Below are 26,891 nucleotides of genomic sequence, written 5' to 3' on the forward strand. Positions count from 1 at the left end.
AGCATCGGCGGGTAAACAGAGTCTGAGTCACACAACAAAACCCAGTTACCTTTGAGTCACTGTTTGCTTTCATTTCCTCATCCAGAGCTCATATAAAATGGAATTTTTGTTATTTAAGCCTCCATCTACAGACGGGTCGGGGCAGCCCAGCAACTCCCCCCCTCAAAGGATGAGAAAGGGTCACAGAATGCTTCTAATTAAAGGTAATCATCAAAGTAAAGTAAGCCAACAGAAAAGAGATTTTTAAACTATTTAGGGTTTTAGAGGGAAATGAACGACCAAAAAACAGCAGCTTAAATAAAAATTATACAGGAAAGAAAATCCATTTCAAACTCTTTCCTGACGTCCAGCGCACAGAAACATCCCAACATTCCATTTCTGAGCCAAATCATCATTTTCACTCTCTGCTGCCGAAATAAATAAGTCCCAAAAGCAAAATCATGTCCTCTAAACTACCAACGATGAGTTCTTTAAATAATCAGTGTTCCGCTGTGCAGATGTAAAGCTAATGTGACTTCATTTACAGCTCCACATCTGGAGCATCATTACACAAGCGTCAAAGATTCCAGTTGCCGTACTCACCTCCTTTCATGCTCGTTGCCGGGCCGACTGGCGTGACCCGTGCACGGCTTATCAAGTAAAACACACAGAATCTGTAAAGAATTCATTGGTTACACAAGCAGAGATATTGAAATATTTATTACAGCTTATGAAATCACTGCTTCTACCACGAAGCAGAGCAGAGAATACAGAGCACAAACGTCCGAGAGGCCCAAAAATATATTATTCTGCGGTTAAACGAGAATTAACGGGTTCAGAGAGTGAAAACATCCCATCGTCTATATAAAGGATCACCGGATCAATGAGGAAAAGTGTTACAAGAGGAATAAATAAGAGGCCGTAATCAGGAATAAAAGTACCGCCGAAGCTTCCATCCTCCATTTTATTCAAATAAATAAACAGAATTCAACAAAAAAAGCGGAAGAAATGAAAAAGACTTTTCTCACTCTTTATCTTTAATAAATCCAACAGATTTTCCATACAAGCGTCTGGGGTTCACTGAAAGCTTCCCCACAATGCCGAGGGGCGGAATATATTCTTTATATAACCTCCCTCCGAGGGAGCGCCCCCTTCAGGTAACCCGAACCGTCTCCATGACGACCTGTGAAAAAAGCTCCGTCAGATACAGTAAAAAATGGAAAATGGCAAAAGAGATGAAACCAGGAAAAGGAACCGCGTCACACGGAAAAGAGCTAGGCTGCCCGTCGGTCTTCCTTCTGTTTTGTCGGGTGTTTTTTTTTGCAATTTCATCTTTCCGGCGAGGATAAATGATTTTTTTAAATTATTTTTTTTTAAAAAGAGAGCGAGACTGGTTTGAAAATGGGAGAAAGGCCAGCACAACAGAACAAAATTGGCTCCTAAACACTACGTTTACAGAGACGGAGGGTTCGCTCGGAACAAAAAAAGCATACTATTATGTGCAGTGCTAGTTATCTGTACAATTACATAGAAATATCTCATAATTCTCTCATTAGGTGTTTCTCCCTCTTTTAACAACTGTTGTTACAGTATGAAGAAAAGAAAAAAAATAACAGCTATGCTTGAAAGCATACAATCAATAATTCCTTCATGGTACTTCTTCAGAACTGGTATTTTTATGTCTTTTTTCCATTGAAGAGACACTTCAGCCAACAAAAATGTGCTGCAACTCACCAAAGAGGAGGAAAATCTTCCAAAAGTCACTGTGGATACAGAAGTATAATAAAATAGTCTCTTCCACTCCCCCTTTTATACGGCCAGAGCCGCATCGCTGTAGACTTGTCAGTTATTTTGGAGTGACGGGCTATATCTGGGACACCTAAAATTCCCGTGTGGGCGACCGTCTCTTTTCACACGGAGACAAAACACACTGAACCACACGGGGTTTGAAGGGAGGAACACAACATTGACAATTTCCTGTGAAGTCTATTCAAACCATCCGGCCCAGATTGGAGAGATTATAATCCAGAGGACAGTTCTTGGTCCGGCCTCAGCATCCAGGACGCAACAAAACCCAAAAAAAACAACAGAGGCTACGACCGCCGACCACTGATGGATGAGAAGGTGAGGACTGTGGTGGTAAGAAAGGTGGCGGAGGAGAGCGTCGGGCCTATAGGCTGGTGACCAATTGAGAAGGCTCCTGGTGCCCCTCGTCTGGAGATAAATCCTCCTTGTTGGGGGGTACGATGAAGCCATCGCTGCTCCCCCGGCCCAGGTGGTAGTAGGAGTGCAGCTGGTGGAGGTGGTTGCGTGAGCCCAGGTTAGGCATGCTCTTGTAGTAAACATCATCCAAGCTAGCCTCTGGGCTCTTGTTGTCCCCGCCGTCCTTGGAGTCGTCGGTGGACTCGGCAGACATATCTGGCAGGCCGGACAGCATGGGCATGCTGGTGTAAAGGGAGTCTCTCTGGTGGCTGTGGCTGGGTGACGAGCCCTCGTCCTCGGTGTGCTCGTTGGTGAGCAAGGGGAAGAAGCTCTCGCTGTTCTCCTGGGGGATCCTCCGTCGGGATGAGGAGGAAGTGGTGGCGGAGGAGAAAGAGTGGTGAGGCAGGGGCAGCGGCGGTGGTACCGACTGGTGGAGGTGGTTGTGAGGATTGTCCGCCGCCGGCAGGGACGGGGGAGGTCTTTGGGGCAAAAGGGGGGCGTTGGACTCCTCGCGGATCAACTCTAGCCCCAGGCCTTCGTCGTGGTGTGGCCCGAAAGCGGGGTGGTCGTCGAGGCTAAGTGCGACGTTCATGCCCATCCCCATCCCCACCCCCAAACCCATTCCATAACCGCTGTCCTTGCCGCCATTGCTAACATTATTGACCAGCTTGTTCATCAGGTTCCGGTTCTGTTCACTAGAGCGCTCGTGGGAATTGTTGAGGTAGGAGGGGATGTAATTGGAGGTCAGCTCCTTCAGGATCTTCTTCTCCAAGGTGGTCTCCTTGTGGTTGTAGCCCCGGTCAATGATCTGGACGCAGTCACTCATGTAGTCAGCACTGGCGATGCTGTAGCTGTTGCCATGGTTACCATTCAGTGGTAGAGTATCCATGATACTGGTATCCCGGGCATTGTTCAGAATTCCCTCTGAAACGACAGACATGGATCGGATCGAGGGCAAATGCGTAGAGCTAAACCAGAAGCTTGAGTCCCGTAGGAGGTCACGTCGCTCCCAGATTAGCCAAACTTGTCACGTAGCCAAAATAGCTGTAAGTTTTAGGGAAAAATCAAACTTTTCACTGGAAAAAGTCGTCATTCGCTAATCTTAGCTTGCAACGTGACTTCCTTGGAGGACTAAGAATTACACTCTGTGCTCTTCCTTAGATATTTAACTGAGGTGAGACACAAAACAAGACATTTGTACTACACGGCTAATGCTAACACACACTTACCTTCCCTTTAGCATTACACAGTAACTGTACTCAGTTACTTTTTACAAACTCTCGGGATGAAGACGTGTGACACAAACACAAAAACACGCCACAGCACAGCAACCACGGGACAAAGCGTGTGCACTAGAATCACAGCATGCAACACAGAAAGAGGTCCAAAAGTCAGTGGACACCCCACCCATAGCGTCCCGTTTGAGCGTTAGAATTTAGCATCGCGAAATTCGACAGAAGCGATTTCACTGTTGCCTGGAATTCTGCAGTAATATCAAGTTCGCCGACGTCAAAGTCCAAGTCTGATGCTAATTCAGACTGGCTGAGACAAGGACGCTCACGCGGTCCGACCTCCGAGGAAATCTGACACGCTGCGTTTCCGAGACCTTCGAGAAATGTATCGGCTGATCAAAGCAGATGGGAAAATGAACGTAGTGTACAAAGGCATCGATGTTCAATACGCATCAGGAAGGAGCGCGGATTAGCCCGCATTGATGTGCCAGATGAAATTTCCAGGCCTGATTGGTGCGATCCGAAACCTCGGCGAACGTTCGCCTGCGAGGAACATCGACTCCGGACGTGATCTGAAGCGATTTTTACACTTTTCTTTGAAACGTCGGGGACCTTTTCATTAAAGAGCGCCATTACTGCCAAAGGGAATGAGACTTTTTCCTCCTTCTTCCCTCTTTTTCATCCCCCCCTTTTGTCAGCACTGGGTGAAAAAGAAAGTAAAGCCAAAGTCAATTACATTTGATAAGCAATGTTTAGTTTGACTCCCATACTTGTCTCTCTGTAGGGCTCTTTTAGGGACAGCATGAGGGAGAGGAAAGAAGAGAAGAAAACACAATAAGCAAAACAGTGACAGCTCCAAGAGAAATGTCCAAACACAGTATGCTGATGACGCGTTCCTATTTCTCTCTACATGCACAGTTGGGTCGCGACTCCAGGAAACGTCTCCTACGTGGCTGCGGGACGAAGCGGCTCTTTCTCTTTTTTTGCCGGATCAGCAGGCTAACAGGAGGCTGCGGCGCTCACGCGTACAGCACAGCCGTAAATCTCGCGGCGCATTAGCATTTTCATCCTTTTAGATATTTCTTTTATACCCGCAGACACGTAAATGAATTACAGCCGCTCCGACGAGAGCTCCGGTGCGGCGCTTTGCATGGCGTCCGTGAATTATCTGCTGATCAAAGCGTGCTTTTACACGAGTTTCCTTCACTTTTACACACTCGCGAAAACTCGCAGCCGCCGCCGCACATTGACTGATGAGCGCTGGGGCGAAATAATAACTGCGCTACGCCAGGAAAGAGGATAAACGGGAGTAAAATCCCATTTGAATGAGACACAACATTCACAGATTTCAGCATTAAAACGTCTCACTTGGTCGGAACGTTTGATTAAACGCCACATTTCATACAGCGCTTGACATGACGAGACAACATCAGAGCAGGTTCAGAACCGTGGGTTGGATCCAGCTCCGCCAGGCCCGGTCCTCAACTGGCGCCCGGTTCACAGCGAGATGCAGCCCAAAAATGGAGAACAAAAACCCGGCAGAAACACAAATCTGCGGGGGTTTTATTCCGCAATGGAGACGGACTCTAGAGCGGCGGTTCATCCCAGCCGGGCTGCAATAACCCCTGAGCCAAGCCGCCGGCGTTCCGGAGCGGAGCAACTTTGTTACTTTAAACCTTAAAAACGGGGAATTTCGCTCTGTTGCCGGGCAGCAACAAAGAGCCGCCCACCTCGCAGCTTCTCTGTGACCAAGGCCGAGAGAACCGGGCCGCTCTAGAGCCCACATGAAAGAGAAGAAGCTTGCACACCTTGCGTGTTGTACATGCCCAGAGGGTTGTTATAGACGGCAGACTCCCCAAGCAATGTGTTATAAGGATTGTTAGTGCCATGAGGACGTAGGAGTGCGTTAGGTATAAGATGGTTAGCCATAGCCCCTGCAGCAGCCAGAGACAGAGCGAGGCAGACGGGGGAGGGGGAGAGGGAGGGCGGGTGGAGGATAAAGTGAGGCATAGACAGGGAGAAGGAGAAAGAAAGAGAGAACATTGATATCAGATGCAGCAGAGCAGTGACGGCCGTTAACATCCACACCACATCAGTAATGCGTCGGCTTCGCTAACATGGGAAGCGGCGGGTCCGACCCGACATGACTAATGGCGCCGATGGGAAGGTGTGTTAATTGCATTGTTAATGCCGGCCATTAGCGCTGATGTGACCTTCGCCAGCCCCGGCAGCGCTCATGCTAACGGACACGAACTACGTGAAGAACAGAAAAAAAAAACAGGCTACAGGTGGCGTCGCGTCTGTGATTTAACAGGACCTGCTGAAAACATCTTTATTATATCTCAAAGGATATTTTGGAGCGCGCTCAGTTCACATTTTTAGCTAAAACAGAAAACAACATTCTTAACGGCGGCATTTCCAGCCGCTGCTTCGGGCTGAGCGCTACTTTAGACGGCTAAAAGTGTTGCCTTCACCGTCCGAGATTGTAAAATGGGCCGAGCGACACTAACGGGCAGAGTCAGACTCCCATTTGCCGTGATTATTACTTGTAGCGCTGCCAATCTCCGGAGCCAGGGCGCCGCGGTATGGTTTGCTCTTCTCCAAGAGCAAAGTTCACTTTCTGCACGACTCGGCTGAAAGGACCTCGGAACGAGGCGACGCGATCCCTCTTCTGTCACGCCGGCCGTCCCTTGGCTCCGGCCTTTAACGGACAGAGTGGGAGCTCGCTGCTCATTTGGAGCTCGCTCCTCTAACCAGTGGAACCATCACAGCGTGGAACCTTTGATGAGCTCCACATCTCAATCCTGCACTCTTCACCATCAGTGTGTCGTTTCTGATGTTTGTTTTTCAGCTCTGCCGATGAAAATAATTTCGTTTCAGACTCTGAAACGCGCTAAGAACGTCAGTCACATTCATTTCCTGTTTACGCGGTTTTGTTTTTTTATTTCCTCTCTGTGAACGTGACATGACGGACTGACGAGACCGAGCGAGAGCAGGAAAACATCTTTCATCTGACGCACAAATCCACGGAAATTACAGCAACTCGCAGGGCCTCATTGTTCCTCGCTCCGATTCTGTCAGAACATGAAGCAACTTTCCTTAGACCCGAGGAGTTCTAAACTTTTAAAATGGTTCTGTTGGTCATTTATAGCTCGCGCAGTCCATAACCGAGGCTATTTTGTGCTAAGTTTTTCGCCGAGTTGAGCTTCATGTCTTCGAACGTAGATTTCACTGCTGACAAACTCCAGAGCTCCTCTCAAGCTCCCTCTGTTGTGCTGTAAATGTTTAAAACGGGGCTAAATGGAGCAGCCGTGTTGCCTGCTCGCTAGCAGCAATAAGAAATCACGTTTGCTCCACGCATGATCCATTAAAAGCCCGGTGGAAATGGGAAGTACATAAAAATGCCTTCATTATTTCCAACCCGCCTGTTGCCTTTATGGAAGATCCGTGTTTCTCCCCCCCCCAGATTCTCCCTCCCTAGCATACGCTACGCCGAGAGCCTAATTATTGAGATCCCGACGCGAAAGCCTCGTGCCCAGCACGCATCCATCATTGGAGCTACGCACTAACGTCCACGTGGGGAGCGTGTTCGTGGGCGCCGACGAGGCCGTTTTATGTGACTCGATCCTCAGTTTTCCCTGTAGTCGGGGTCTGATCCCTGCGATGCTGTCCAATTCCTGATAGCTAACGCCTTTTAGCTGTTTTAGCTTGTTAGCCGTCACTTTCCCGAGCGGTTCGACTGGTTCCAGTTTTGGTGCAGTCAGCCAGTGTTCAAAAATACGGATAGAATCCCTCAACTGTCTGTAGACGGATCCCGTTCCTCATCTTGAGGAAGTTGTTTGAGCAGCCGGGGATAATTGGCTGCTGGAGAAAAAGCGCCCGACTCGGAATCCTAATTATTTGGAAGATCTACGCTTGTGTCGGAATCTTCCGTCTGAGGAGAAGGTACCTCTGTTGAGCGATGCGGAGCTGTTGACGTCGCCGGTCATGAACGAAGACTCCGACTGCTTCCTCACGGTGTCGTTCCACATCCTCCGGATGCGGCTCTGCCGGGAGAGAAAACGTCAAAACATGTCAGCCAGTTTCGATCCCGACGCGGGAGAAATGCGCGACGCCGGAAGTGAGTCGGCCTTCTGAGGGAAAGTTCTGCGAATGTGGATGAGCGGCAGCTCCGGGAGAGTTGAAGTCAATAATAAAGCCATCAGTCGCGTTCCCTGGACGGTCTCTTCAGATCCGAGAGGGTTCATCTTGGCTAATTACGACGGAGGCCCGGGGGCTGCGGCGCGGGCGCACGCATCCAACTGCGCCGCCGACTACCCTGCCAAGCCTTTTTGGCAGCGGACTCAGACCAACGTTCGAGACATTCAGAAGAAAACGGCGCTCGAACGCACCCCCGATAAACCCCCCCCCCCCCCCCCCCCACCGATACAGCGATCCCGATACTGTAACCGCTTTATTATTTGTGTCGCTTTCGGCCATAATTCCGATCCTGCATTAACGGCGTCATCTTTATTCGGCTATAATCCCGGTTTATTGTGCGCTGTGACGGCGGGGGCTGGGCTAAAACAGGCAGGTTTAGGAGCTAAGTCATGAAACCAAGCAGCCCCCCCCCCCCTCCCTTGCTGTAATTGCCTTCGACACCTTTAGACAGGTTTCAGATAAATTAAGTCATCGCCGTCTCCATTAGCCGCATTTGGAGCAGCTGCTGTAGCACCTCGGCTAATCTCTCCTGGAAATTCTCCGACATTCACACCGCGAGCGCGTTCTTGCTGCAGTCGCGAGGGCTGTTGAAAAAATAAAACGCTCCCAGCGGCGCTACTTCCGACGGCCCGGGTGGCGTTCCGAGGGGCGCGGACGTCAACATCCGGAGCCGCGGTTTCCCGCTTTCTGAAGGACTTTTTCCAAATGACACATTATTTTTGGAAGCACCGCGGCTCGTTTGAGCGAGCGTTCGTCATAACGAGGAGCCGAATCTGAGGTCTGAAGCAATCTCGTCAAAGCCGCATATAATTAAAGGCTTTGATCTTTCGGCAGAATCCGTCTTGTATCGTGGGATGCAACTGCACGCTTGTGTAGAAGCACTATTTATAATTGAACCACTGGGAGGGAATCAAAGTCTTTAGAATATGGATATGATGTTCAATTATGGTGTATCGTGCCGCCTGTACTGTGGGAGGAAGCCGCGGATCGCCGCTTACACGCCGAACACACACACTTTTTTGGCAGACATAAACAAATCTGCATTTGGGAGCGATTCCTCGCCAGGCGGCTCCGCGTTTGCAGCCTTTTTATCGACAGAAGACGCCTGAAAGGAAAACGGGTGTACTGGGTGCGTTGGCGCCACCTGTGACCCTGCAGAGTAGCGTCCCGGAGCGCGAGAAGCGGCGCCTTTCCCGGAGGCCATGGAGCTGTCCACGCTCTTCCCGCTGCAGCAGTGGGTACGCAGGCACTTGCCGTACTCCTTACGCACCTGTTCAGACATTAGCGGTTAGCCTGGATCCGGGAACAGGTGGGAAGTTTCCCCGAGGAGCGAGTCCATACCTTCTTCTGCAGCACGCAGTGGAAGATGAAAATGAACATCCCCTGCAGGGAGTTGAAGATGGTGAAGAGGTAGGCCATCACCACCGTGCTCTCGTTGACGTACATCAGGCCGAAGGCCCAGGTCAGGCCGAGCAGGCACAGCAGGGCGATGGCGCCGATCACCCAGGACCTGGAGGTCAGACAAACAGCCGGGTTACAAACCGGGAAAGGAAACGTGTCGGAGACTGATGAGGAATGATGGCGTGCACCCTTACGGCAGGTTCTGGTGGAGGACTCACGTTGTGGACCGGTCTAAGGTCTACGTTTATTAAGGCTGTAGCGATGTGAAAGTGCACTCTGTTCTTCTCCGACTAAACCCATTACAACATTCTGATCACATTTGTTCTCGGCTATGGAATTGCCTCCTTCGGGAACCTCGTCTGAGTGGTTTTCCCGCGGCGATGGACTTTTCCCGGGAACGTCTCTGCTCCGGTGCACCTGAGTCTCCGTGTTAGCTGGTTGATGCCGCTAACGAGATGTTTGGAGCCGCCGCAGCTCAAGGTTGAACTGCTATTAACACATCCGAGTCCCCAGATCAAGAAGTTAATTTGAACGTACGGCTCCGAGTTTTTCTACGCAGACGACAGCGTCATTTAAAACCACAGGCGTCTCGATGCGTGTGGGAGGTTTGTCATTAATAATGCTAAAGTAACGACTAAAACACTGACATGTGCATTTCTGAATAATTATCACCCCTAAGTGAATATGCTATTAATTAGCCTCGTGCTCTTCCGGCGTCACGACGCCCACGTGTGAATCGCGGCTGAGAACTGCTGCGTTACCGAGGCCGAAGACGCAGGTGAGCAACTCATCCGCTCAGGTTCTGACTCGCTAACGCAGCCTCCAGCGCGACGGAGAACTCCGCAATTATTCAGGCTAACGACTCGCAGCGGCGGCTAGATGGGATGAGGTTTGTTAACATGGTCGCTGAGCGATGGTGTGGCGGCGAGGGTGTGGGGTGGGGGGGGTGATGATGGCGCCTTACTTGATCTTGGGCTCATAATCCTGATAGCTGAGAACCACGATGAGAACAAAACATAAAAACAGGAAAGAAAAAATTAACAGAACTGGCATCAACAGATGGAGAACTTGAAGAACAACATAATGTGGGACATAAAAGGGATGGAAAGCACTGGAACCACAACAGAACCAGACGGGCACACGTTTGGGGAAAGGTGCACGTTGATGATTTATAGGTGATAAGTACGAGGATCTAAGTCAGCTCATAAATCCTGGACCCCTCACTTCTAAGCTGTTATAAATGGGCCAGGTGTGCGGCAAAACAAATGATTTATGAATTCAGCGCCGCAACCATTAAACATAATTTTCCCAGGGCCGTCTTAATGACCTGGCAGGAGAGGCACTTCATCACGGCGGCCGCCTGCGGAATGGACACGGAGACGGGAAGTCTCCCCAAATAAACGCTGTCCTCCAAACTCAAGACTGTTTCAAACATTCCGTGGATGGCAGCAGCCGGTGCTTGTGCTAATGTCCACCTCCAAAACAGGTGGAAATAGTTGTGCAATATGTAGCGTAGATGCAGAATCTGTCCACAAGGGCGGCGGCGCGCCCCCCCCTTGACAGTAAAAGTGCTAAATCAAGAAGAGCAGCCTTCTAGTGCTAATCATCGGGGAAAAATCACCAAAAAGCCATTTTAGCCTGAGACTGCAGCTCCGAATCGCTGCCAATTTCCTCTGAAATGACTTAATTCAAAGCGGCGCCGTTCGCCACCTCCAACTGGTCAATTCCAGACTGGTATTAAGTCATTCCGTGGGCGTTAAACAGGAGAGCTGTGATTAACCTGAGGCGGCGTTAAAGACTGGCTCGCGAGGCTAATCACAGCCGAGGCAGGAAAAGAGGGCTCCGCCGTTTACGTTGCTGCTCGTTAGCATGTTTAATCTCTGCGATCTCTTCAAAAAGATACGTTAGCGGGCGGCGGCGGTGTCTGAGGTTACTGCAGGTCAACGCAGCAGCGGTCCCACTCTCGGGGGGGATGAAGGGAGGAAGGAAAAGACACTTCAAACACGACACGGATGCATTTCTCTGCCGAGCGATGCTGCGTCTTACCGGTGCCACTCTACAACAACACAGCCGTCGTAATAACGGTAGCTGAATCAAAGAGGGGGGGAGACGGAAGGTCGGGGAGGAAGAAGAGGCACATTAAAGATAAACACAGCGCAAGATTAAAAAGGCCGGATGCCAGCGCTAATCACAAGAACGGGAGCAGAGAGGAGCCGCTGAAAAAGAGGGATGAAACTTTCAAATTAGAACAAGGCAGCCTGATGAAATCGCAGCAGAAAACACGACATCAAACCAGAAAAAAGGGGGACAAAATGGCAGAAGGGCGAGACGAGGAGACGCACCTCATTAGGCGGAGCTAAATTTGGCTAATTAACCTGTTGTGCCGTGTCAGAGGGGGGATTTCTCTTTCATGACTGGTGGAAAAGCTTTTAAACGGCGTTCCAGGGAAAAAAACGGGACTGGACGCGCCAGGTATGAAGCGGCTATTTTTGGCGTGGAGCGGCGAGTAATGAGTCTGCAGGCGGAGCCTTGGCCAGATGAATGAGGACTGACAAAAGCAGCGTAGCTTCAAATCACTTTCTAGCGGGCCGCTAAAACGCCGCCCTCTCATTGGGCGCCGGTCAGTCTCGGGGTCAGGCGGTCGGTCGCCGTCCGCGTTTGGGAGCGGCCGGCGCCATAAATCACGCGACGCAGGGAGACAAAACAACCAGCGGAAAGTCGATACGAGCGAATCTGGCGTCAAACGAAAGAGGGCGAGCGCCAAAACAAGAGGGAAGAGGAGAAGAAAGACCGTGGGTTTACGGCATCACGGCTCCGCGATTAAGTGCTTCGCTCCGACGTCCTGCTGATCCACTCCAATCTGCTGCTTTCAAAGCGCCGCGCTATCGGTCCCCTCGCACACTAACACACGAGTGCGTAACGAGGCAGCCAATCAAGGGGCGGCGGGCGGTCCTCCACTGCTGCAGGACTCAAACACACAACTGCTCAGCCCCAACAGCTTCCAGCCTGGTTCCAGCCTGATTCCAGCCTGATTCCAGCCTGATTCCAGCCTGGGTCCAGCCTAGTTCCAGCCTGATTCCAGCCTGGTCCAGCCTGATTCCAGCCTGGTTCCAGCCTGGGTCCAGCCTGGGTCCAGCCTGGGTCCAGCTTGATTCCAGCCTGGTTCCAGCCTGATTCCAGCCTGGTTCCAGCTTGATTCCAGCCTGGTTCCAGCCTGGTTCCAGCTTGATTCCAGCCTGGTTCCAGCCTGGTTCCAGCCTGATTCCAGCCTGGTTCCAGCTTGGTTCCAGCCTGGTTCCAGCCTGATTCCAGCCTGGTTCCAGCTTGATTCCAGCCTGGTTCCAGCCTGATTCCGACCTGGTTCCAACCTGGTGCCAGCCTGGTTCTAACCTGGTTCCAGCCTGGTTCCAGCCTGATTCCAGCCTGATTCCAGGCTGATTCCAGCCTGATTCCAGCCTGGTTCCAGCCTGATTCCAGCCTCGTTCCGACCTGGTTCCAGCCTGGAATCAGCCTGGAATCAGGCTGGAACCAGGTCGGAACGAGGCTGGAATTCCAGCCTGGTGGCCGCCTGCTATTCAGCTTTGCTCGACCAATACTGAGAAATTCATTTGAGGGTTTCGGATGATTCATTTCTGGCTTCTCATTTCTTACTGTTTTCTCGCGACGCAAATAAAGATTAAAGCCATGAATCATCAGCCTGAAGCCGACAGATTTAAAATGCGGAATCGTGTTCGGAACAGCCAAGCGGAGCTCACTGTGGTCCGGCTGAAGGTGGCGGCGTCCAGCTGAGCGAAGATTGATTTTTTTATGAGTGCGCCGGGGTGCTGAGCGGACACGGGCGCCGCGCTGAGACGCAGCTGGGGACGCCGCAATAACAACGGCCACGTTAGCCTCATGTGTCCAGAGGCTTCGGAAAGAGGAAAATGAGCCCAAAAAAGAGCTTTAAATGGCATTTGTCTTTGTTTAGCGTCTCATCCAAAAGGTTCTCGCTCATGGCTAATCACTTTCTACGGTTTTGCTTTGATGTTGCGCTCGAGGCGAGCAGCTTTTTTTTAGCACCATCAATGTCACAGCGGCGACGTCAAGTCGCTGGTTTTCAGCTCATCGGGTGATGAAAGAAACAAAACTCCGGAGACATCTCTGGCTAAAGCTAATTACCGCGTCCTGACCTAGCTAGAACCGTTGTTTGGTTATCAAACACAAACTAAGATAAACTGGAATCCTGTGAATCATCCTGGAAGTCTCCCGAGAGGCTCTCCGTTTCATCTGGAAAAGACGGTTTTGTACTTCCGTCATTAAACGTTAACAATAAAGTTTCGGGACTACAAAGGCCCGTCGAGCTCATCAAAGCCTCGTGTTTGATCTGCGACTTGAACGGGAATCTTTTACCGTCTCACATCACAAACTCGCGCTAATTTCACCTGGAGCGGACGATGACTTTCACATCCGAGGTGTCGGAGCCAAGCGGAGCGAGTGGAATCAGACGGAACATTGAGCCCTGGACGCTAACCCCCTCTGACACGACCTTTCATAGCCGCCGGACGCGTGCGACCGGAAAGTGCTTTTAGCCGGGATTCCAAATATCTAAACTCAGGCCTGAAAAATGGAGAAGTCAAAGAGACACTTGGAGGGAAAAAAGGAGTCCGTCGGCCGCTGAAAGCGTCTTTTCTTCCGGAACAAGTGCCACAAAGAGTGCTATTTCTGGAGGGCTCTAATGGACATGTGGGTAATCTGAGTTCTCTTACTTGATGTTGTCCAGGCAACCGGAGTCTGGTTTCAAAATGGCCGTGTGGTGGAACATCTTGTAGAGCGCGATGCCCAGGAAAATCACGTTGAGCTGAAAGACAACACACAGGGCGATGAGGATCGGACCTTCCCCTCCGGCTCCCGTCCATTTTAAATCAGAGCACTTTGTAGCGCCGGAACGCCGCCGCGCGACTCGCGTCCCCACTTTGCCAAACAGAGCGCAAAATCCCGCGAAACCTCGGCGGCGCGGCAGACTAAACAGGGAAGCGTGAAACAAGACAGCTGCGTACTTTCATGACGGAGCCTCTGACTTATTCACACTTGTCTCATCACATTCACACTTAGAGGCCACCGCAGGGAATAACGGCTGCCGGATCCCTGTTCTTCTGCCGTTTCTACTTCTGGAGCGAGTGGGAGGGAAAATTCGACACAGTATTGTGGCAAAGGTTGGCCAAAGCCGAGGATCAATCACCCATTCAAGCTGCAGGGGCTGATTCCAGCTGGCTGAGACCGTTAAGGGGATCTTTCTCATTTGCAGGGTCAAGGCGGACGGTGGCCCACTCGGACCCAGGGCCTAGCGGAGGTTTCTCCCTTCCGAGTGGACACCTGGACTCACGCTTCCTGGAGCACTTTTCACTTTGTTCCGGGGGAGGCAGAACACAGAAATTAACATTGTACTCTGGGAGATTCAAGGACCCCTCCTGGTCAAAGTCAACCAAGGTCAACCAAGGTCATCCTGGTCAAGGTCGGTCACCATCAAAACGGAGGGAAACGGCTCCAACTTGGTGTTGTTCCACTGCTGGCAAAACCCAAATCACGTTTGGGAATTCAGGACTCCGAGTGACTCACACGATCGAGCGTTGTGAGCGATTGGGCTGGAGTGCGAGCGTGCATTATGAACTTGTTTGGATTTAGCATCACGCCGCGCGCACGGGAGCGCAGCGTTATCTCCTGGTTCTGATATTTCGCTCCTGTACGACTTTTTTCCCCTCGTTGGATCGCTTAAACCTTTGCAATGATTCACTTAAGCTAATTATGAGGGATGAGCGTTTACAGCCTGGCGTTAGCTTAAATACTTAACACCGGGCTTGACACCAGATTTAAAGCAGTCGGATCAATAAAAGTGCTTTTTTAGAAAGAAAATGCGCCGTCCTAGTTGGAAAGACACAGAAATGTCCTCCCTCCAAGCAGGGAAGAAAAAAGGGGTGGAGCACCATTCGGCGCCAAATCAATCATAATTGCGGCGCAGATTAGCCCACCGCGGCGCAGCTAGTTCAGCGCCCTCCGCCCCTTCTTTCATCACGCCAAAAAGTGCCATCGACTGCGGCGAGGTGACAGAGTGCCACACGTTCCCTACAACCCCCATCCGTTTTCCTGGACGGCTCCGTGGCCGGCGGGGGAGCGGGGAACAGGAAGGACAGCTCGGAGCCGGGGAGAGCGGGGACGGATCTCGGCGGACCGTTTAAGAAAGGACCTGCGGGGTAAGTGGGGTTAATGAGCGGAGGAGGCGGCGGGTGTCGTGCTCACCATAATTATCAAGGTTGCCGGTCCTATGAAGCTCCAGATGAAGTACGTGTCCAGGCGGAGCCAGCAGCTGTGGGGAGAGAGGCGGAGATAAGAGCAGAGGACGGGGAATAAGAACCAGGACTTTCCTGTCCTGCTGTCTCAGTAGAGGACAAACCTCCCCCTAGGGCCCCAAAGCCCCCACAACCTTTATTAGCTCCAGAACAGCACCGCTACCAGAAGGAAAATGCTACCACAACGTTGGACCTGAGGAAGAGTCGACCTTGACCCCAGTTCCGAGAACAGCGATGAAACAAACAACAAACAAACAAACAAACAAACAAAGGCGGTTCTACGGCGTTTGAAGGTAAACGCGGAACAAGGCTAGCATGGCCGGCATCGGCTCCCTCCCGATGAAAGATCCATGACCTGTGCTTGAATTATTCATCTTCTAATCTCCGCTGCTGCGCCTCCATTTTTGGCCACTGTCACTCAGGCTGACGGGGACAGGAAATGGAAGTGGAGGGAAGTTAGCCGGAACGCTGGGAATTCTGAGGCAAATGGAGGCGTCGCTTAAGAGGGAAGCGTCATCGTAAATGTGCCGCACATCCGGCGGATCGATCATCATCAACGCTTTGTTCCTGCCCGCTCTTTTAACGTTATTTATAGCGACAAACCTGTCGGACTGAAATATCGGGCGAAATAATGCCGAAAAGCAACTTTGTGCAGGTTTGACTTCCCGCTCACAAAGACGGCGGCGACAGCGGGGAGATGGCGCCGTAACGAGACGTGACGGGACAGAAATGGACCGTTCCTTTTGTTGTGCCCATCTCCCCCTCGCCGCTAACGGAGGATGTGCGGAACGCTGGCGGATCATCAAAGGGAACGCTCCCGTCGTCGCCGTTCTAAATTACACTGAAGGTTCCATTGTTAGCTTGAGCCGCCTTCCTCAGATCACAGAAAGATTTAAAGATGCGGTGGCGGCGGCGGCGGCAGCGGCGGCTGCGGGCTCTCGTTTTGTTCTGCCTCCTCTGCACCTTCCTGTCGTTTTATTTGCCTTTTTGAGCGGCTGCCGCCGCGCGCGCCATTTATTAGGTACCAGAGCAAAGTGGTGGCGCAAGCTAACATCTGCCGGAGCGCTGTGGCGTGGAGACCTTCTTCCGCCTGAATGTGCGAAAGCTCCGAAGGGAGGAAGCGACCAAATGGAGAAACTGGGATTAGCTTTGAGACCACAATTAGCATCAACACCCAGACGTTTTGGGAAATAAGAGTCGCGCTTGGTGGTTTTGCTAGCTTGTTTAGACTCAGAAATATAAATATTCCTGCCTTTCATCTCTTTGATCACCAGTGTTACACTTTAATAACGGACTATTTTGGGAATGTTCTCACATTTGTACATTTTGGGCTTTCCTCAAGATTTCTTCAGTCGACTCTTCATTTAAATTAAATTAAGTTAAATTAAACGTATTTCATTCGTCGGAAAACAAGGAAATCAGCCGGGAGGAAATGGATGTAATTAACCTCCTCTTAATTACAGCTACATTGTTCCAAATTTGCTAACCGGCATCCAAATATTGTTTTCAAGGCGATATTAATATCTTACTTCGGAAATATTGAAAAAAGTTTGAGTACCACAGCGATCAAAACAAGAACTTTGGGTGAAAATTATAATATCGTCTGAACTTTATTCAACCTTGAACGTTTTTATCTTCTTTATTTCCATATTTCCAATCTTTGTACTTTCAGTATCTATTTACTTTGTGAATAAAACAAAAAGAATAAAAGCGCATGCTAACAGGTTAGCTCTCAGGATGAGCCGTCTGTTAACGAGCCTGTAAATTCCGATGGCGAAATCTAGAAGAATGCTACGCTAGTCCGGCGCTAACGTGCTAGAATAAAGCAATCGGGTCTGAGTGGGCTGCTCCGCGGTTCTGATTAAAGCAGATTCAATTATACCGGATCGCCCGGTGATCATCTTTCATCGGCGAGTGATTACAATTAGCGAGTGATTGGAAATTATGATTAGAGCCACCAAATTGATCGTTAGGAGCAGACCGGTTGTCAGGCCGAATATTAGTTGGAGGTTTCTCCTTTTAAAAGCAGAGCACCGGTGACGGCGCCCAATCAATCGGTGGCGGCGGCGACCGCGGGTCCACACCGGCCCTTTGCTATTCGGCGCGCGTCACGCCGCCGCCGCCGCCGCCTCGTCCTTCACCGGCTGCGTGTAATTGTTCCACCGGTGGCAGCCTTTAATTATTCACGCAACGCCGAGGCTCCGGTGGCGGCGGCGAGCGCCTCATCCATCAGGAAGCAACTCCAGCGTCTGAGAGCGCCGTCGCTCCGAGCCACGTACAGCGTGATAAAGACCTCGGAAGCGGGCTGTTGATGCCGCTCTTCATTATTTTCCGATGGATCTGAGCGAGAGTGTCTGACATCAACGGCAGCAGCCGACGCTCCTTCCTGTCTCGGCGGAGCGGCGCCAGAACGCCGCCGGGAGCAGCTTCGGAAGCTCCCCGGCTTTGTTAAAAGTTGATGAGAAGCAGCGACGTTAAGTCGTGTCGGATTCCTCCGCGTGTGACACGTCGCTGTTTTTGGCGGCAGATCGAGACGCTGCTTCACGGACATGTTAGCCGTCACGTGACCGAAGCCAGGCGGCGTCTACTCACACTCGCTCGGTGCCGTAGCTCCGGTAGTCCACGGCGGCGGAGACGGCCACGATCAGCGCGGGGACGCCGTAGCCGATCAGGTAGAAGTAGCGCCGGCGCGAGTGCTCGCTCTCGAACACCTCCACCAGCATGATGTAGAGCTGCACGCCTTCCAGGAACATCCAGGTGAACGCCGCCAGGAAGAAGAAGTGGAGCAGGGCGGCGAAGACGGCGCAGGCGATCTTTGGAGAGAGGATGGAGACGCTCAGAAAACATTAGCATCGCTAACAGTTAGCCTGGCGACGGGCTCCGGACCCCGTTGCCGTGGGTTACAGGGGACACGGGAGCACAACATGTACTTCCACACTTCCCGGCCTGTTGGAAATACCTGCAGGTGAGATTAGCATGCACGCTAAGTCCGTGTCCGCTCGCTAAGAATAATACGGCGCCGCGCTCCCGCGGGTTGATCTCATTACCGCCGCAGTTTAACATGACTCGCGCCGCTTTTTTCCCGCCGCCTAAATGAATTGAATTGAAAACCTGAAAGGTTGAGTGGACACTAATTGCGGTCCAGGAGAGCGATCTCGTGCCCGGGCCATGAATCACGGCCATAAAACGTTATGGAAGGGAAGGGCGGAGGCCGAGGCATTAACTTTCAACGCCACGGGATCGTGGATAAACTCCGACGTGCGGTTTTTCCTTGGATTCAAAGTTTGGATATGCTGCAGGATAATATGACACGGGCGTTGGAGATGAGTGCCGACCCCGTTCACCTGGATCACACCCTCCGCACCCCCGTGTGGAGGGAGCGCCGCGCCTCGTTATGGACTCGGTCCCGTCGCTTCGTTTGTCGCCCCCCCCCGACCACCGCCGCTCTGGGACGCCACAATTATAGCAAAGGAAGGCTTAGCCGCACTGAACAGCTTAATCCAGACGGAGCTGAAGGGTTTGTAAATTGGAAGGGAGGCGAGAGGAGGTTCAGTCTGTCGGGATGGTGTAATTACCCGAGGACGCGTCTCGTGGCGGCGCCGAGCGCCACGTCGAGTGTGTTTGCTCACTAGCATGTAAAAAATGAAGCTCCGGCCTCGGCTAATGTTAGCAGCGTTGCCCTGATCTGCATTAGCAATGCTGCTGGGTGCAACTCCTCCCCGGGTGTCCGCGCGTCGCCTCAATTAGGCGGTCGCACGTTTCGTGCTTCATGCTAATAGCTATGCTAGTTCGCGGTGGTGACATCGAACGCCACTTGAGACGTGAGCGTCTCGCTCATCCCACAGAGAAACAGCGTAACAACGACGGGATGAGCGGCATCTCGCGGCCCCGCTAGCACAGACGCTAGAAACGAGCGCCTGCTTCTGAAGAGCTTCTTCAAGGCCGGAAGCTGGTGGGGGGGGGTGACGGATTAAGCTCCACGCCTGGCGGCAGCTGCACGTTCCCACTCGGAGTTACATATATTCTCCTCCAGTCTCGGAAAAACAGCTCAACACGGTTCTTTACCTCCCGTTCTTTAATCCCTCGTTGCTTCCCGCAGCGCTGCAGCACTTTCAGTGGCGCGCGTGACGCTAAATAGATCGATACCGTACGGTAGGAGAGCGGCGCCGTGGCCGCGGGCTCACCGGCTGGTCGCCGCGGTTGATCCCCACCAGGAAGAGCGACTCGGCGATGAACAGGCTGATGCACAGGTTCTTGTGGATGGTGTTCCGGTCGCTCTGGAGGCCTCGGAAGAAGCAGAAGGTGAAGAGGCTGATGAGGAGGCAGACCAGCGACAGCAGGATGCCGACCCACGTGATGACGTCCAGGAGCATGTCGTGAATGGGATCCTCGTTCTGGAAGAGAGGAGGGAATCAAAACAGGCGCTTCTCCGGCTGGAGCGGTTCCACCCAACCTCCGATATCCCATTACGCCGCTAGCCACAGGTGGCGGATCCCAGGCATGAATTAGTCAGAGCGAATCAATCTAAAACGGCCTCCTGTCGTTCCATGTTGGACGGGCAACAAAGTGAAACCCGGCAAACGGTCGGCCGGGCCGCAGGTGTCCCAGACCGGCACGCCGGGAAAACAATCAAACCACAACAAGGCCAATAACGTCCTGCGCTGCTGAAGCTTCCCGCTGCAGCCGCTGAAAGGTGCTGCAGCAACGCTAGCGCGGCTCCGGACAGACCATAATCACCCCCGCCCGAGAGAATTTACATCCCCCCGCGAAGGACGCGCACGTGGACACGTGGACGCCGGAGATTGGAGTCCGGCCCGGCTGACCTCTGGGGCCTGTGGCCGATTCGGACCAGCTAATTAGAAGCTACGTTCAAGAACCCGTCAGTGAGGACGGTTGAATTAGGCCCTAATTACGCATCATATGTGACACAGCTAACGGGAAAAACCACGGAAAATCCCTCGGAAAATTCCACCAAGAGTTCAAATCTGGATATCTTCCCTGTGCACGAACCCCGGCCGAGGCCTTAAGTTAGAGGACGGCCGACCGGCTGATCGATTAGCTAAACGCACCAACGGCGACGTTCCGGCGAGCTGCCGAGGCTCGTCTCCCCCGGAGACGCCGTCCTCTTTTTTCCCAACCACAAAACAGCAAAAAACTGTCGCGCTTCCGAACGGGACTCCAATGGCACCTGGGTGGAACTCTTGATGCAACGGGAGCGGCGCCTGAATCCCAACGAGGGGCGAACAAACGCCACTTTACCTTTGTCGCGAGTTTGGGAACGCTGAAAGCGGGGAGTTATTCATCGGGAGCGCAGCCTTATCTGGGCACACGCAGACACGGAATAGGAGCCGACTTTAGGTGCAGTTCAGCTGTTTAATATTAAAGTCTCGGCCTTCAGCAAATAACGAATGACTCAGGGCTGTAGCGTCGGACCGGCCCGTGAAAATATTTGCTTACGCCCCGGAATACCGCCGCAGAGGCGCACTGTGTCTAATACGTCTCTCAAACAAGCGCCTCTTTAAATCATATTCCGACCAGTCAGCAGTAAATCCCGCAGGGGCCGGGGGGAGAGAGGGAGCGTCGACATCAAAGCATCGGCTGCCCCCCCCCCTCCCCCGCGGCTCAGTCGAGTTTACGTAAGGCGATGTGGTGATGCTAGCAGGGGGATAACGGTGGCGGACGGCGCCCGCGTGACTGAGACATGGTGGCGGCTGATGTCCGCCGCCTTCACACATACAAATGCGCGTTCCCATATTAGCATGCTAACTGCTAACCGCTGGGTTTCGTCCAACCTTTTCTACAGTAAAAAATGATGTTTTTCCAAGGCTACAGGAAGGTTTGGTCTGAAACCTGCTAAAAGGCGTTTGTGGAAACAAAGAAAGTCAAATCTTTTAAAAGAGCCGTGTTTCAATATACATTTTGGATTTGACTTTTCCACGAAGGAGCAATTTGTAAATCCAATGAACTTCAGCGAGGTGAGAAGTTTGAGTGGCGCCAGTTTATTTTACAGCGAGCGGCTCTGAGGCTGCTAGCAGAGCGGAGCAGCGGCTACATCCATCACAATCTCGCCATCAATTGGCAACGAGCTGGGTCGACACCGGCGGAGGGAGTATCTGCAGCGGCGTGATGGATTTACTCTGGAATGATTTGATTTTTCTGGGATGGGGCCGACGGCCGTTTGTGTTTTACCGAGGGGGGCAACGACGGCGTCAGTGGGGGCCGCGGCGGCGACACGGTGAGGGGAAGCGGATTGGCTCTGAGATCCCCGGGATCGTGGAAGTGCATTTGTCTTCCAGTTTCTGGCTCTGGCAGCTTTTTCTCCGCTTTCCTGACGATGGCTCATTCCACACGGATGCTTCAGAAGATCGGCTCTGCTAGCGAGCAGGAGGAAGCTCTGTGGGCTCTCAAGGAAGAGCGGATGTCAGGAACATGGAGACATCATAGTCACTCAATTAGCAAAAACATCCAGCTCAGGAACTTTCTCCGTGAAAGTCAGCCGACCCTTGAATCCCGGAGAAGAGCCGGGAGCGCCGAGCCAGGCTTTGATCTCCTCTGGTGGCTTCAGCTAAGCTAAGGGTTAGCATCCCCCTGCAGTGGTTCACCTGATATGAGCAGTGAAGATGCTCATCTGTCCTCACACGCAGACAACCGGGCTAGCATGGCCAAAATAACATCCCACTGTTGCTAAGCTACGACAGCAACGACAACCATTCCGATGTTTCTGACGCGCCCTCCATTTGCTCCATTTTCCTCCTTCCCGAACACGTTGAACGGGCTCGTCGGGATCGTCCCGCGTGAGCGGTAGCCGAACACCTTAAAATATGGGGCTAACCTTGACCGGCGCGTCCCATCGTAGCTGCGGTCTGCGGGCGCCGCTTCTACGCTCCGGCGGTGATGAATGTTCTCCCAACACCACCTTCTCCATCACCCAGTGGGACGTACCACTGATTTATTCCACGGTCTGGCGGGAATAGCGCCACTTGCCAGTAGCTCGGAGCATCCCTGGAGCTTATGCTAGCACGCACAACTACGGCGTGAATAACGACCTTTAGGTGGAACCAGAGCAGGTCTATATTTCTTAGAGCCGAGTCGTTGCTTTGCCTCATTACCGCCTGTTTGTTCTCCACCTCACGGTCGCATTAACGGATCCGGAGAAAAAGTCCGGTTCCCAATATCGGACACGCTGCACTCTCGTTTTTAGGTCAGGCTCCGGCCAGACGACCGACGTTCCCAAGGGAAGCAGAAGCAGGCTCCATCAGCCCCGACCGGAATGAACCGGTTCCTAAGGCGTCTTTATTTTGCCTCCGTCTCAGCGTTCCAAAATCGGGACATCTTGAGGCGAGACGCCTCGGCGTCCTCAGCAAAGTCCCTTGGAATCACACCCACTCTCACGCCGGCCGTTCCAAGTCTCTGTTTGCAATCACCGGGAAGCGATACAAAAGAAACATAATCGCTCGCGCGCAGCTGCCATCCCGGGATAAATCTGTCCGACGGCGCTCCGCAGCTCCCATCGCAGGATCAAACCTCGGAAAAGAGTCAAAATTTAGACGAGGCAGGAGCTCGAGTGGCCAAACGGACGCCGCGACGGACGCTCAACGCCATCGGGCGGCGCCTGACCGATGTCACACAGCTGGACGCACCGGAAAACCAGGAAAAGTCCCGACGTTCCCAGCTTGGCGCCAATAAAGTGCACATTGTCTATATGAGCACCCAATAGAGACTTCACTTCCGCTAATTTGGCCGGACGGAAACACGCGTTTGAAACTGCCGAGTCTCCAGACATCTGAGGACGCTCGCAAATTTCCAGCAGTGTTCCGACATCTAGAAATGGTGGAATTACTAATTATTCCTGGGAACTAATTGACTTCAAACATAATTAATCCCGCAGAGACGCAGCCTGGAGTTCCCCCGCTGCTGAATGTGTCTAATAATCTCAGATCCGAGCCGCTCCGGTTCAGGGGTCGCTTTGGAAAACACGCCTGGACCAAGTTTTGGGAATTTCTTTGGTTTCTGGTGGACGCCGGAGAGAAAACAGGGAAAACCTTCGTGAGAACGACGGTTAGTCTGGAAGGAGTGGAGGTTTAGCGCGGAACTAACTGGCAGAGCCGACACCAGCTGGTCATCAACCAAAAGCGGGACGCCCGTCCCCGTCCTGCGTAGGAAAGGTGAACGACGTTTAATTTTCCCAGGACGCCACTGAGGAATAAGCCGGCTCACGGGGTGACGATGTCGAGATCCGCAGTGCTGTGAGCTGTTGCCATGGCTACAAAAACAGATCTCTTCGGATTCTAACATATTTTTTCTCTCCCTCCCCCCCTCCCTCACACACACACACGCTTCCATTCAGGGCGTCCTCAGACGGAACACGCTGTCACATAAAAAGCTCCTGAATCTTCCATTCAGCCGCCACCTTTTAGAACATCCAAGTGGAAAAGATAAAGAATAAAGGAGGTGGGAAGTGGCAGCTTTTGTCCGGGGGGGAACGTTTGGGTTTGGCTCTTTCCCTCCTCCCCTTCAGCCCTCAGCCTCCCCTCTTCCTCCGGTTGTGCCCCCCTCAGAATCCGCATCCCTCCGGTCACCTATCTGGCCTCGGCACGGCTGGACATCCCACAATGCATTTCACCGGCCCGGGAGCCGCCGCCGCTTGGAGGCGCAAAATCTGACACTAATTTCAGGAGGATTCGTTCCACATTTAGACACAAACAACACTTGATTCCCGGCCGGGTTTCAGGATCCGTCCCGAGGACTGGAGGACAGTGAGGAGACGCGCGCTGCCAGAGGAGAGAGGACGCGGCGGAGGGAAGTTCTAACAGCTCCGTGGACGGGCGCCAAGCGCGGCGTTGCTCAGCGCTTCCTTTTTTCGCCACCGATTCCAAAGCGCGGCTCTGCCGAGACAGATCCGGTGCCAGATACGGAAAACTAATCTGCTCTGTCAGCATGCGAGCTCCTCAAACTTCTGACAGAATTCATTACTCCATCTGTCAGCATCAGAGCCGCCACACAACTTACTCCCAGCATCATCCAGCCTCTTCCCTTTCCATCCCTCCCCTCTTCTTCCCCTTCCAAAATCGTTCCGACACGCCTCCTTTGACTCCGCTCCGTCTTGACCTCTACGCTAACGCCCATTAGCAACGTTCCTCTGGTCCTGACTGGAAGGGATACGCCGCCGGTGTGAGGACACCATGCTGATCCCGTTTCCTGTTCTCCGGAGACGCATAAAGACAAACGTTCCAGTCGGAAGGAGGCCCGAGTGAACCGCTCGCTCGGGCACCGTCGCACACGCGGAGGTCGGATCGATACCACTCCACGCCGGCCCGTTCCCCTAAAAAGGGTCGTCCGAACTGGTTCATCAACATCCACAAAGGTCAGAAAATTCCATTTCAGCCTGGACTTGAGACTGAGTCAGACATAAAAGAGGCTCTCAGGAGCTGCTCTCCGCTCTTCTTCTCCGTCTACTCTTGCTCCGGGGAATCGATCCGCCCCCTTTACCCACCTTGACATCGACGTGGGCCATGAGGACGGCGAAGTTGGTCAGGTGGGTGCACGAGCAGGTGGTGTGCGTCCGGTTGGTGGCCAGCAAGCGGCAGTCCTGCGTCGACCAGTAGCCGGCCATGGTTTTCTTCGAGTAGCTCCAGAAGGAGCAGTTGGGGTTGAAGTTCTCCTCCGATTGCTGTTTGAAGACAGAGAGAACTCATGAGAAGCTCCTCACAAACCGGCGAGCGGCCGCCTTCGCTCGACTTACGAGGTCGACCGCGTCTCCTCTCTCTCAATAAAAGCGCGGAGGAGCTGTTGTCTTTTTTACGGGTTCGCACTAGCCGCGGGCTAATTAGGCTAACAGGGTTTATGTCCTGCTGATTGACTTTATCCTTCACTCAGCCGAGGCCGGAGCGGCTCCAGAGCAGGGACAAAGGACGAGCCCGGGCCGCCATCGCGGCTTTAATTGGTCCCGTTAAGCGACGACGCAAAGAAGCTAAACAATAACTGGAGGACGCGTCGTCCTCCCAGAAGATCCTTGATCCAGGCGCTCAGGGCCGAGAAGGTCGCAGCTGCGAGTTCTAAAGAGACGACTTTGAACGGGTCCTCGATCCAAATCTGAATTTCCCTCCGTTCCTAAATGCGGCACAAGAAAACCGAGCAGGTGGAGGATGAAACACGGGACTTCTGTTTTTTTTTACCGGCAGAAACCTCAAAGGCGGAACAATGAATGACACAAAAGACACAAAAAAGACAAACTAGATCCGCCACAAAAGAGCCTCTTTGAACAGTGCATCAAAGAACATCAAAGCGGAGAAAAACGACATCAAAGTCCAAACGTATTCCATCTGACAAAAAGACAGGAAGTTACCTGCAAGTGTCTGACGGTGAAGACGACGGGGTCCGAGAGGTACACCTTGTTGGAGTCTTTGTTTATGGCGGCCGTGATGACGGCCGAGTTGACGATGACGGAGTAATTGGTCGCCAAGGCTTCGCGGCCCAGCTTGACGGTGGCGTTCTCCGTGGAAAGGTAAACGCCGATGTGTTTGTAGAGGACGAAGGCGATCCGGATCTCACCTGCGGGGAGGCGAGTCCATGTTTGTGAACCGAGGAGTCATTTTTTCCTCGGATTTATCCGAATAGTTCAGAAAACCAGAAAAATACCAAACCGCTTTTGGAAATAAATGAATAAAAAGTGCAATAACAAAAGTGTCACAATGAGGCGACGGGAAGAGGAAGTTCTGCAGGAGGGAAAACAAACAGTTTAATTCGGCGCGGGTGGCGGCGGCGTTACGGCGAGCGCGGCCGCCGAGGTTAGCATTTTTCTTGTTAATCATTTCCTCCTCTCGGTGGCGTCTCCTTCCCCTCCGCCGTCTCATCGCACCGATACCAAGGAAGGTTTCCCTCCCGCCGCGGCCGAGATCGCTCATTCAGATGAAAAGAAAACAAACGGATAATGGCGGAATATCGACGGCCCTGCTCCGGTATCCTGCCGGGCCCGGTCGGACGCGGTCTTCCAGCCCTTTCTCATCAACAGGAGGCAATAAAAAGGAATAAAAAATGTGGCTGGATGCAGATTAATTGCATCTAAACGCCTGATTTTTAGTTTTCCAATGAAAATGACTAAAAAAAGGAGAATATTTGCTTAATTTGTCACAGCAGGGCAGAGAATAACCACGCTTCACAGCAACAGTGGTTCTGGTTCTGGTTCTGAAAAGGCTCCTCACCGTTTCTCCCGTGCTGCTTCAGCGTGTTGGCGGACAGGTGGATGGCGTTGCCTTGTCCTCCCGTTTGTGGGAACTTGAGGTCGGGCAGATTCCCGTCGGTGCTCATCCTGGCGACCTCCAGCTCTGGAGAGGGAAAAACACGGTCGTTGGATGAAGCCGATCACGGAAAACTGCCCCTGGACCCCCCCCCCCAGTCACTGAGCTCTCATTAGACGGTCGTTAGGAGGCGACCCGACGTCGGTGGCGGCCATCGCCGCTTCACCGCCGCCATTTTATTAATCAGTGCATCTCCAACGGGCACGAAGCGCCGCTGATTAATGCTGCCTCTTAGTCATGTGACCACCAACCGCTCA

General features: G+C 52.5%; 1 protein-coding gene across 38 annotated transcripts in view; it reads right to left on the minus strand.

Moving 5' to 3' along the window:
* Positions 1-684: 684 nt before the first annotated feature.
* The window catches only part of LOC130522329 (adhesion G protein-coupled receptor L3-like), a 123,306-nt gene continuing 97,099 nt past the window's right edge, over positions 685-26,891 (minus strand). For 6 of the 38 annotated variants that reach the window (XM_057026574.1, XM_057026571.1, XM_057026573.1 and 3 more), the window contains 11 exons: positions 26,539-26,661; positions 25,683-25,888; positions 24,831-25,007; positions 19,522-19,731; positions 17,930-18,150; positions 15,288-15,354; positions 13,760-13,851; positions 8,955-9,123; positions 8,758-8,883; positions 7,363-7,459; positions 685-3,105 (listed from right to left, as the gene is read on the minus strand). In XM_057026574.1, coding sequence (XP_056882554.1) covers positions 2,150-3,105; positions 7,363-7,459; positions 8,758-8,883; positions 8,955-9,123; positions 13,760-13,851; positions 15,288-15,354; positions 17,930-18,150; positions 19,522-19,731; positions 24,831-25,007; positions 25,683-25,888; positions 26,539-26,661 — 2,444 coding nt within the window. In that variant the 3' untranslated portion in view covers positions 685-2,149. Of the gene's footprint in view, positions 3,106-4,149; positions 4,202-5,221; positions 5,348-7,362; positions 7,460-8,757; positions 8,884-8,954; positions 9,124-9,978; positions 10,006-13,759; positions 13,852-15,287; positions 15,355-17,929; positions 18,151-19,521; positions 19,732-24,830; positions 25,008-25,682; positions 25,889-26,538; positions 26,662-26,891 lie in introns of all 38 variants that reach the window. The other 32 variants (XM_057026545.1, XM_057026548.1, XM_057026546.1 and 29 more) reach the window with 12 other exon arrangements.

This window comes from Takifugu flavidus, chromosome 3 (genome assembly GCF_003711565.1).
Source record: "Takifugu flavidus isolate HTHZ2018 chromosome 3, ASM371156v2, whole genome shotgun sequence".
NCBI lineage: Eukaryota > Metazoa > Chordata > Actinopteri > Tetraodontiformes > Tetraodontidae > Takifugu > Takifugu flavidus.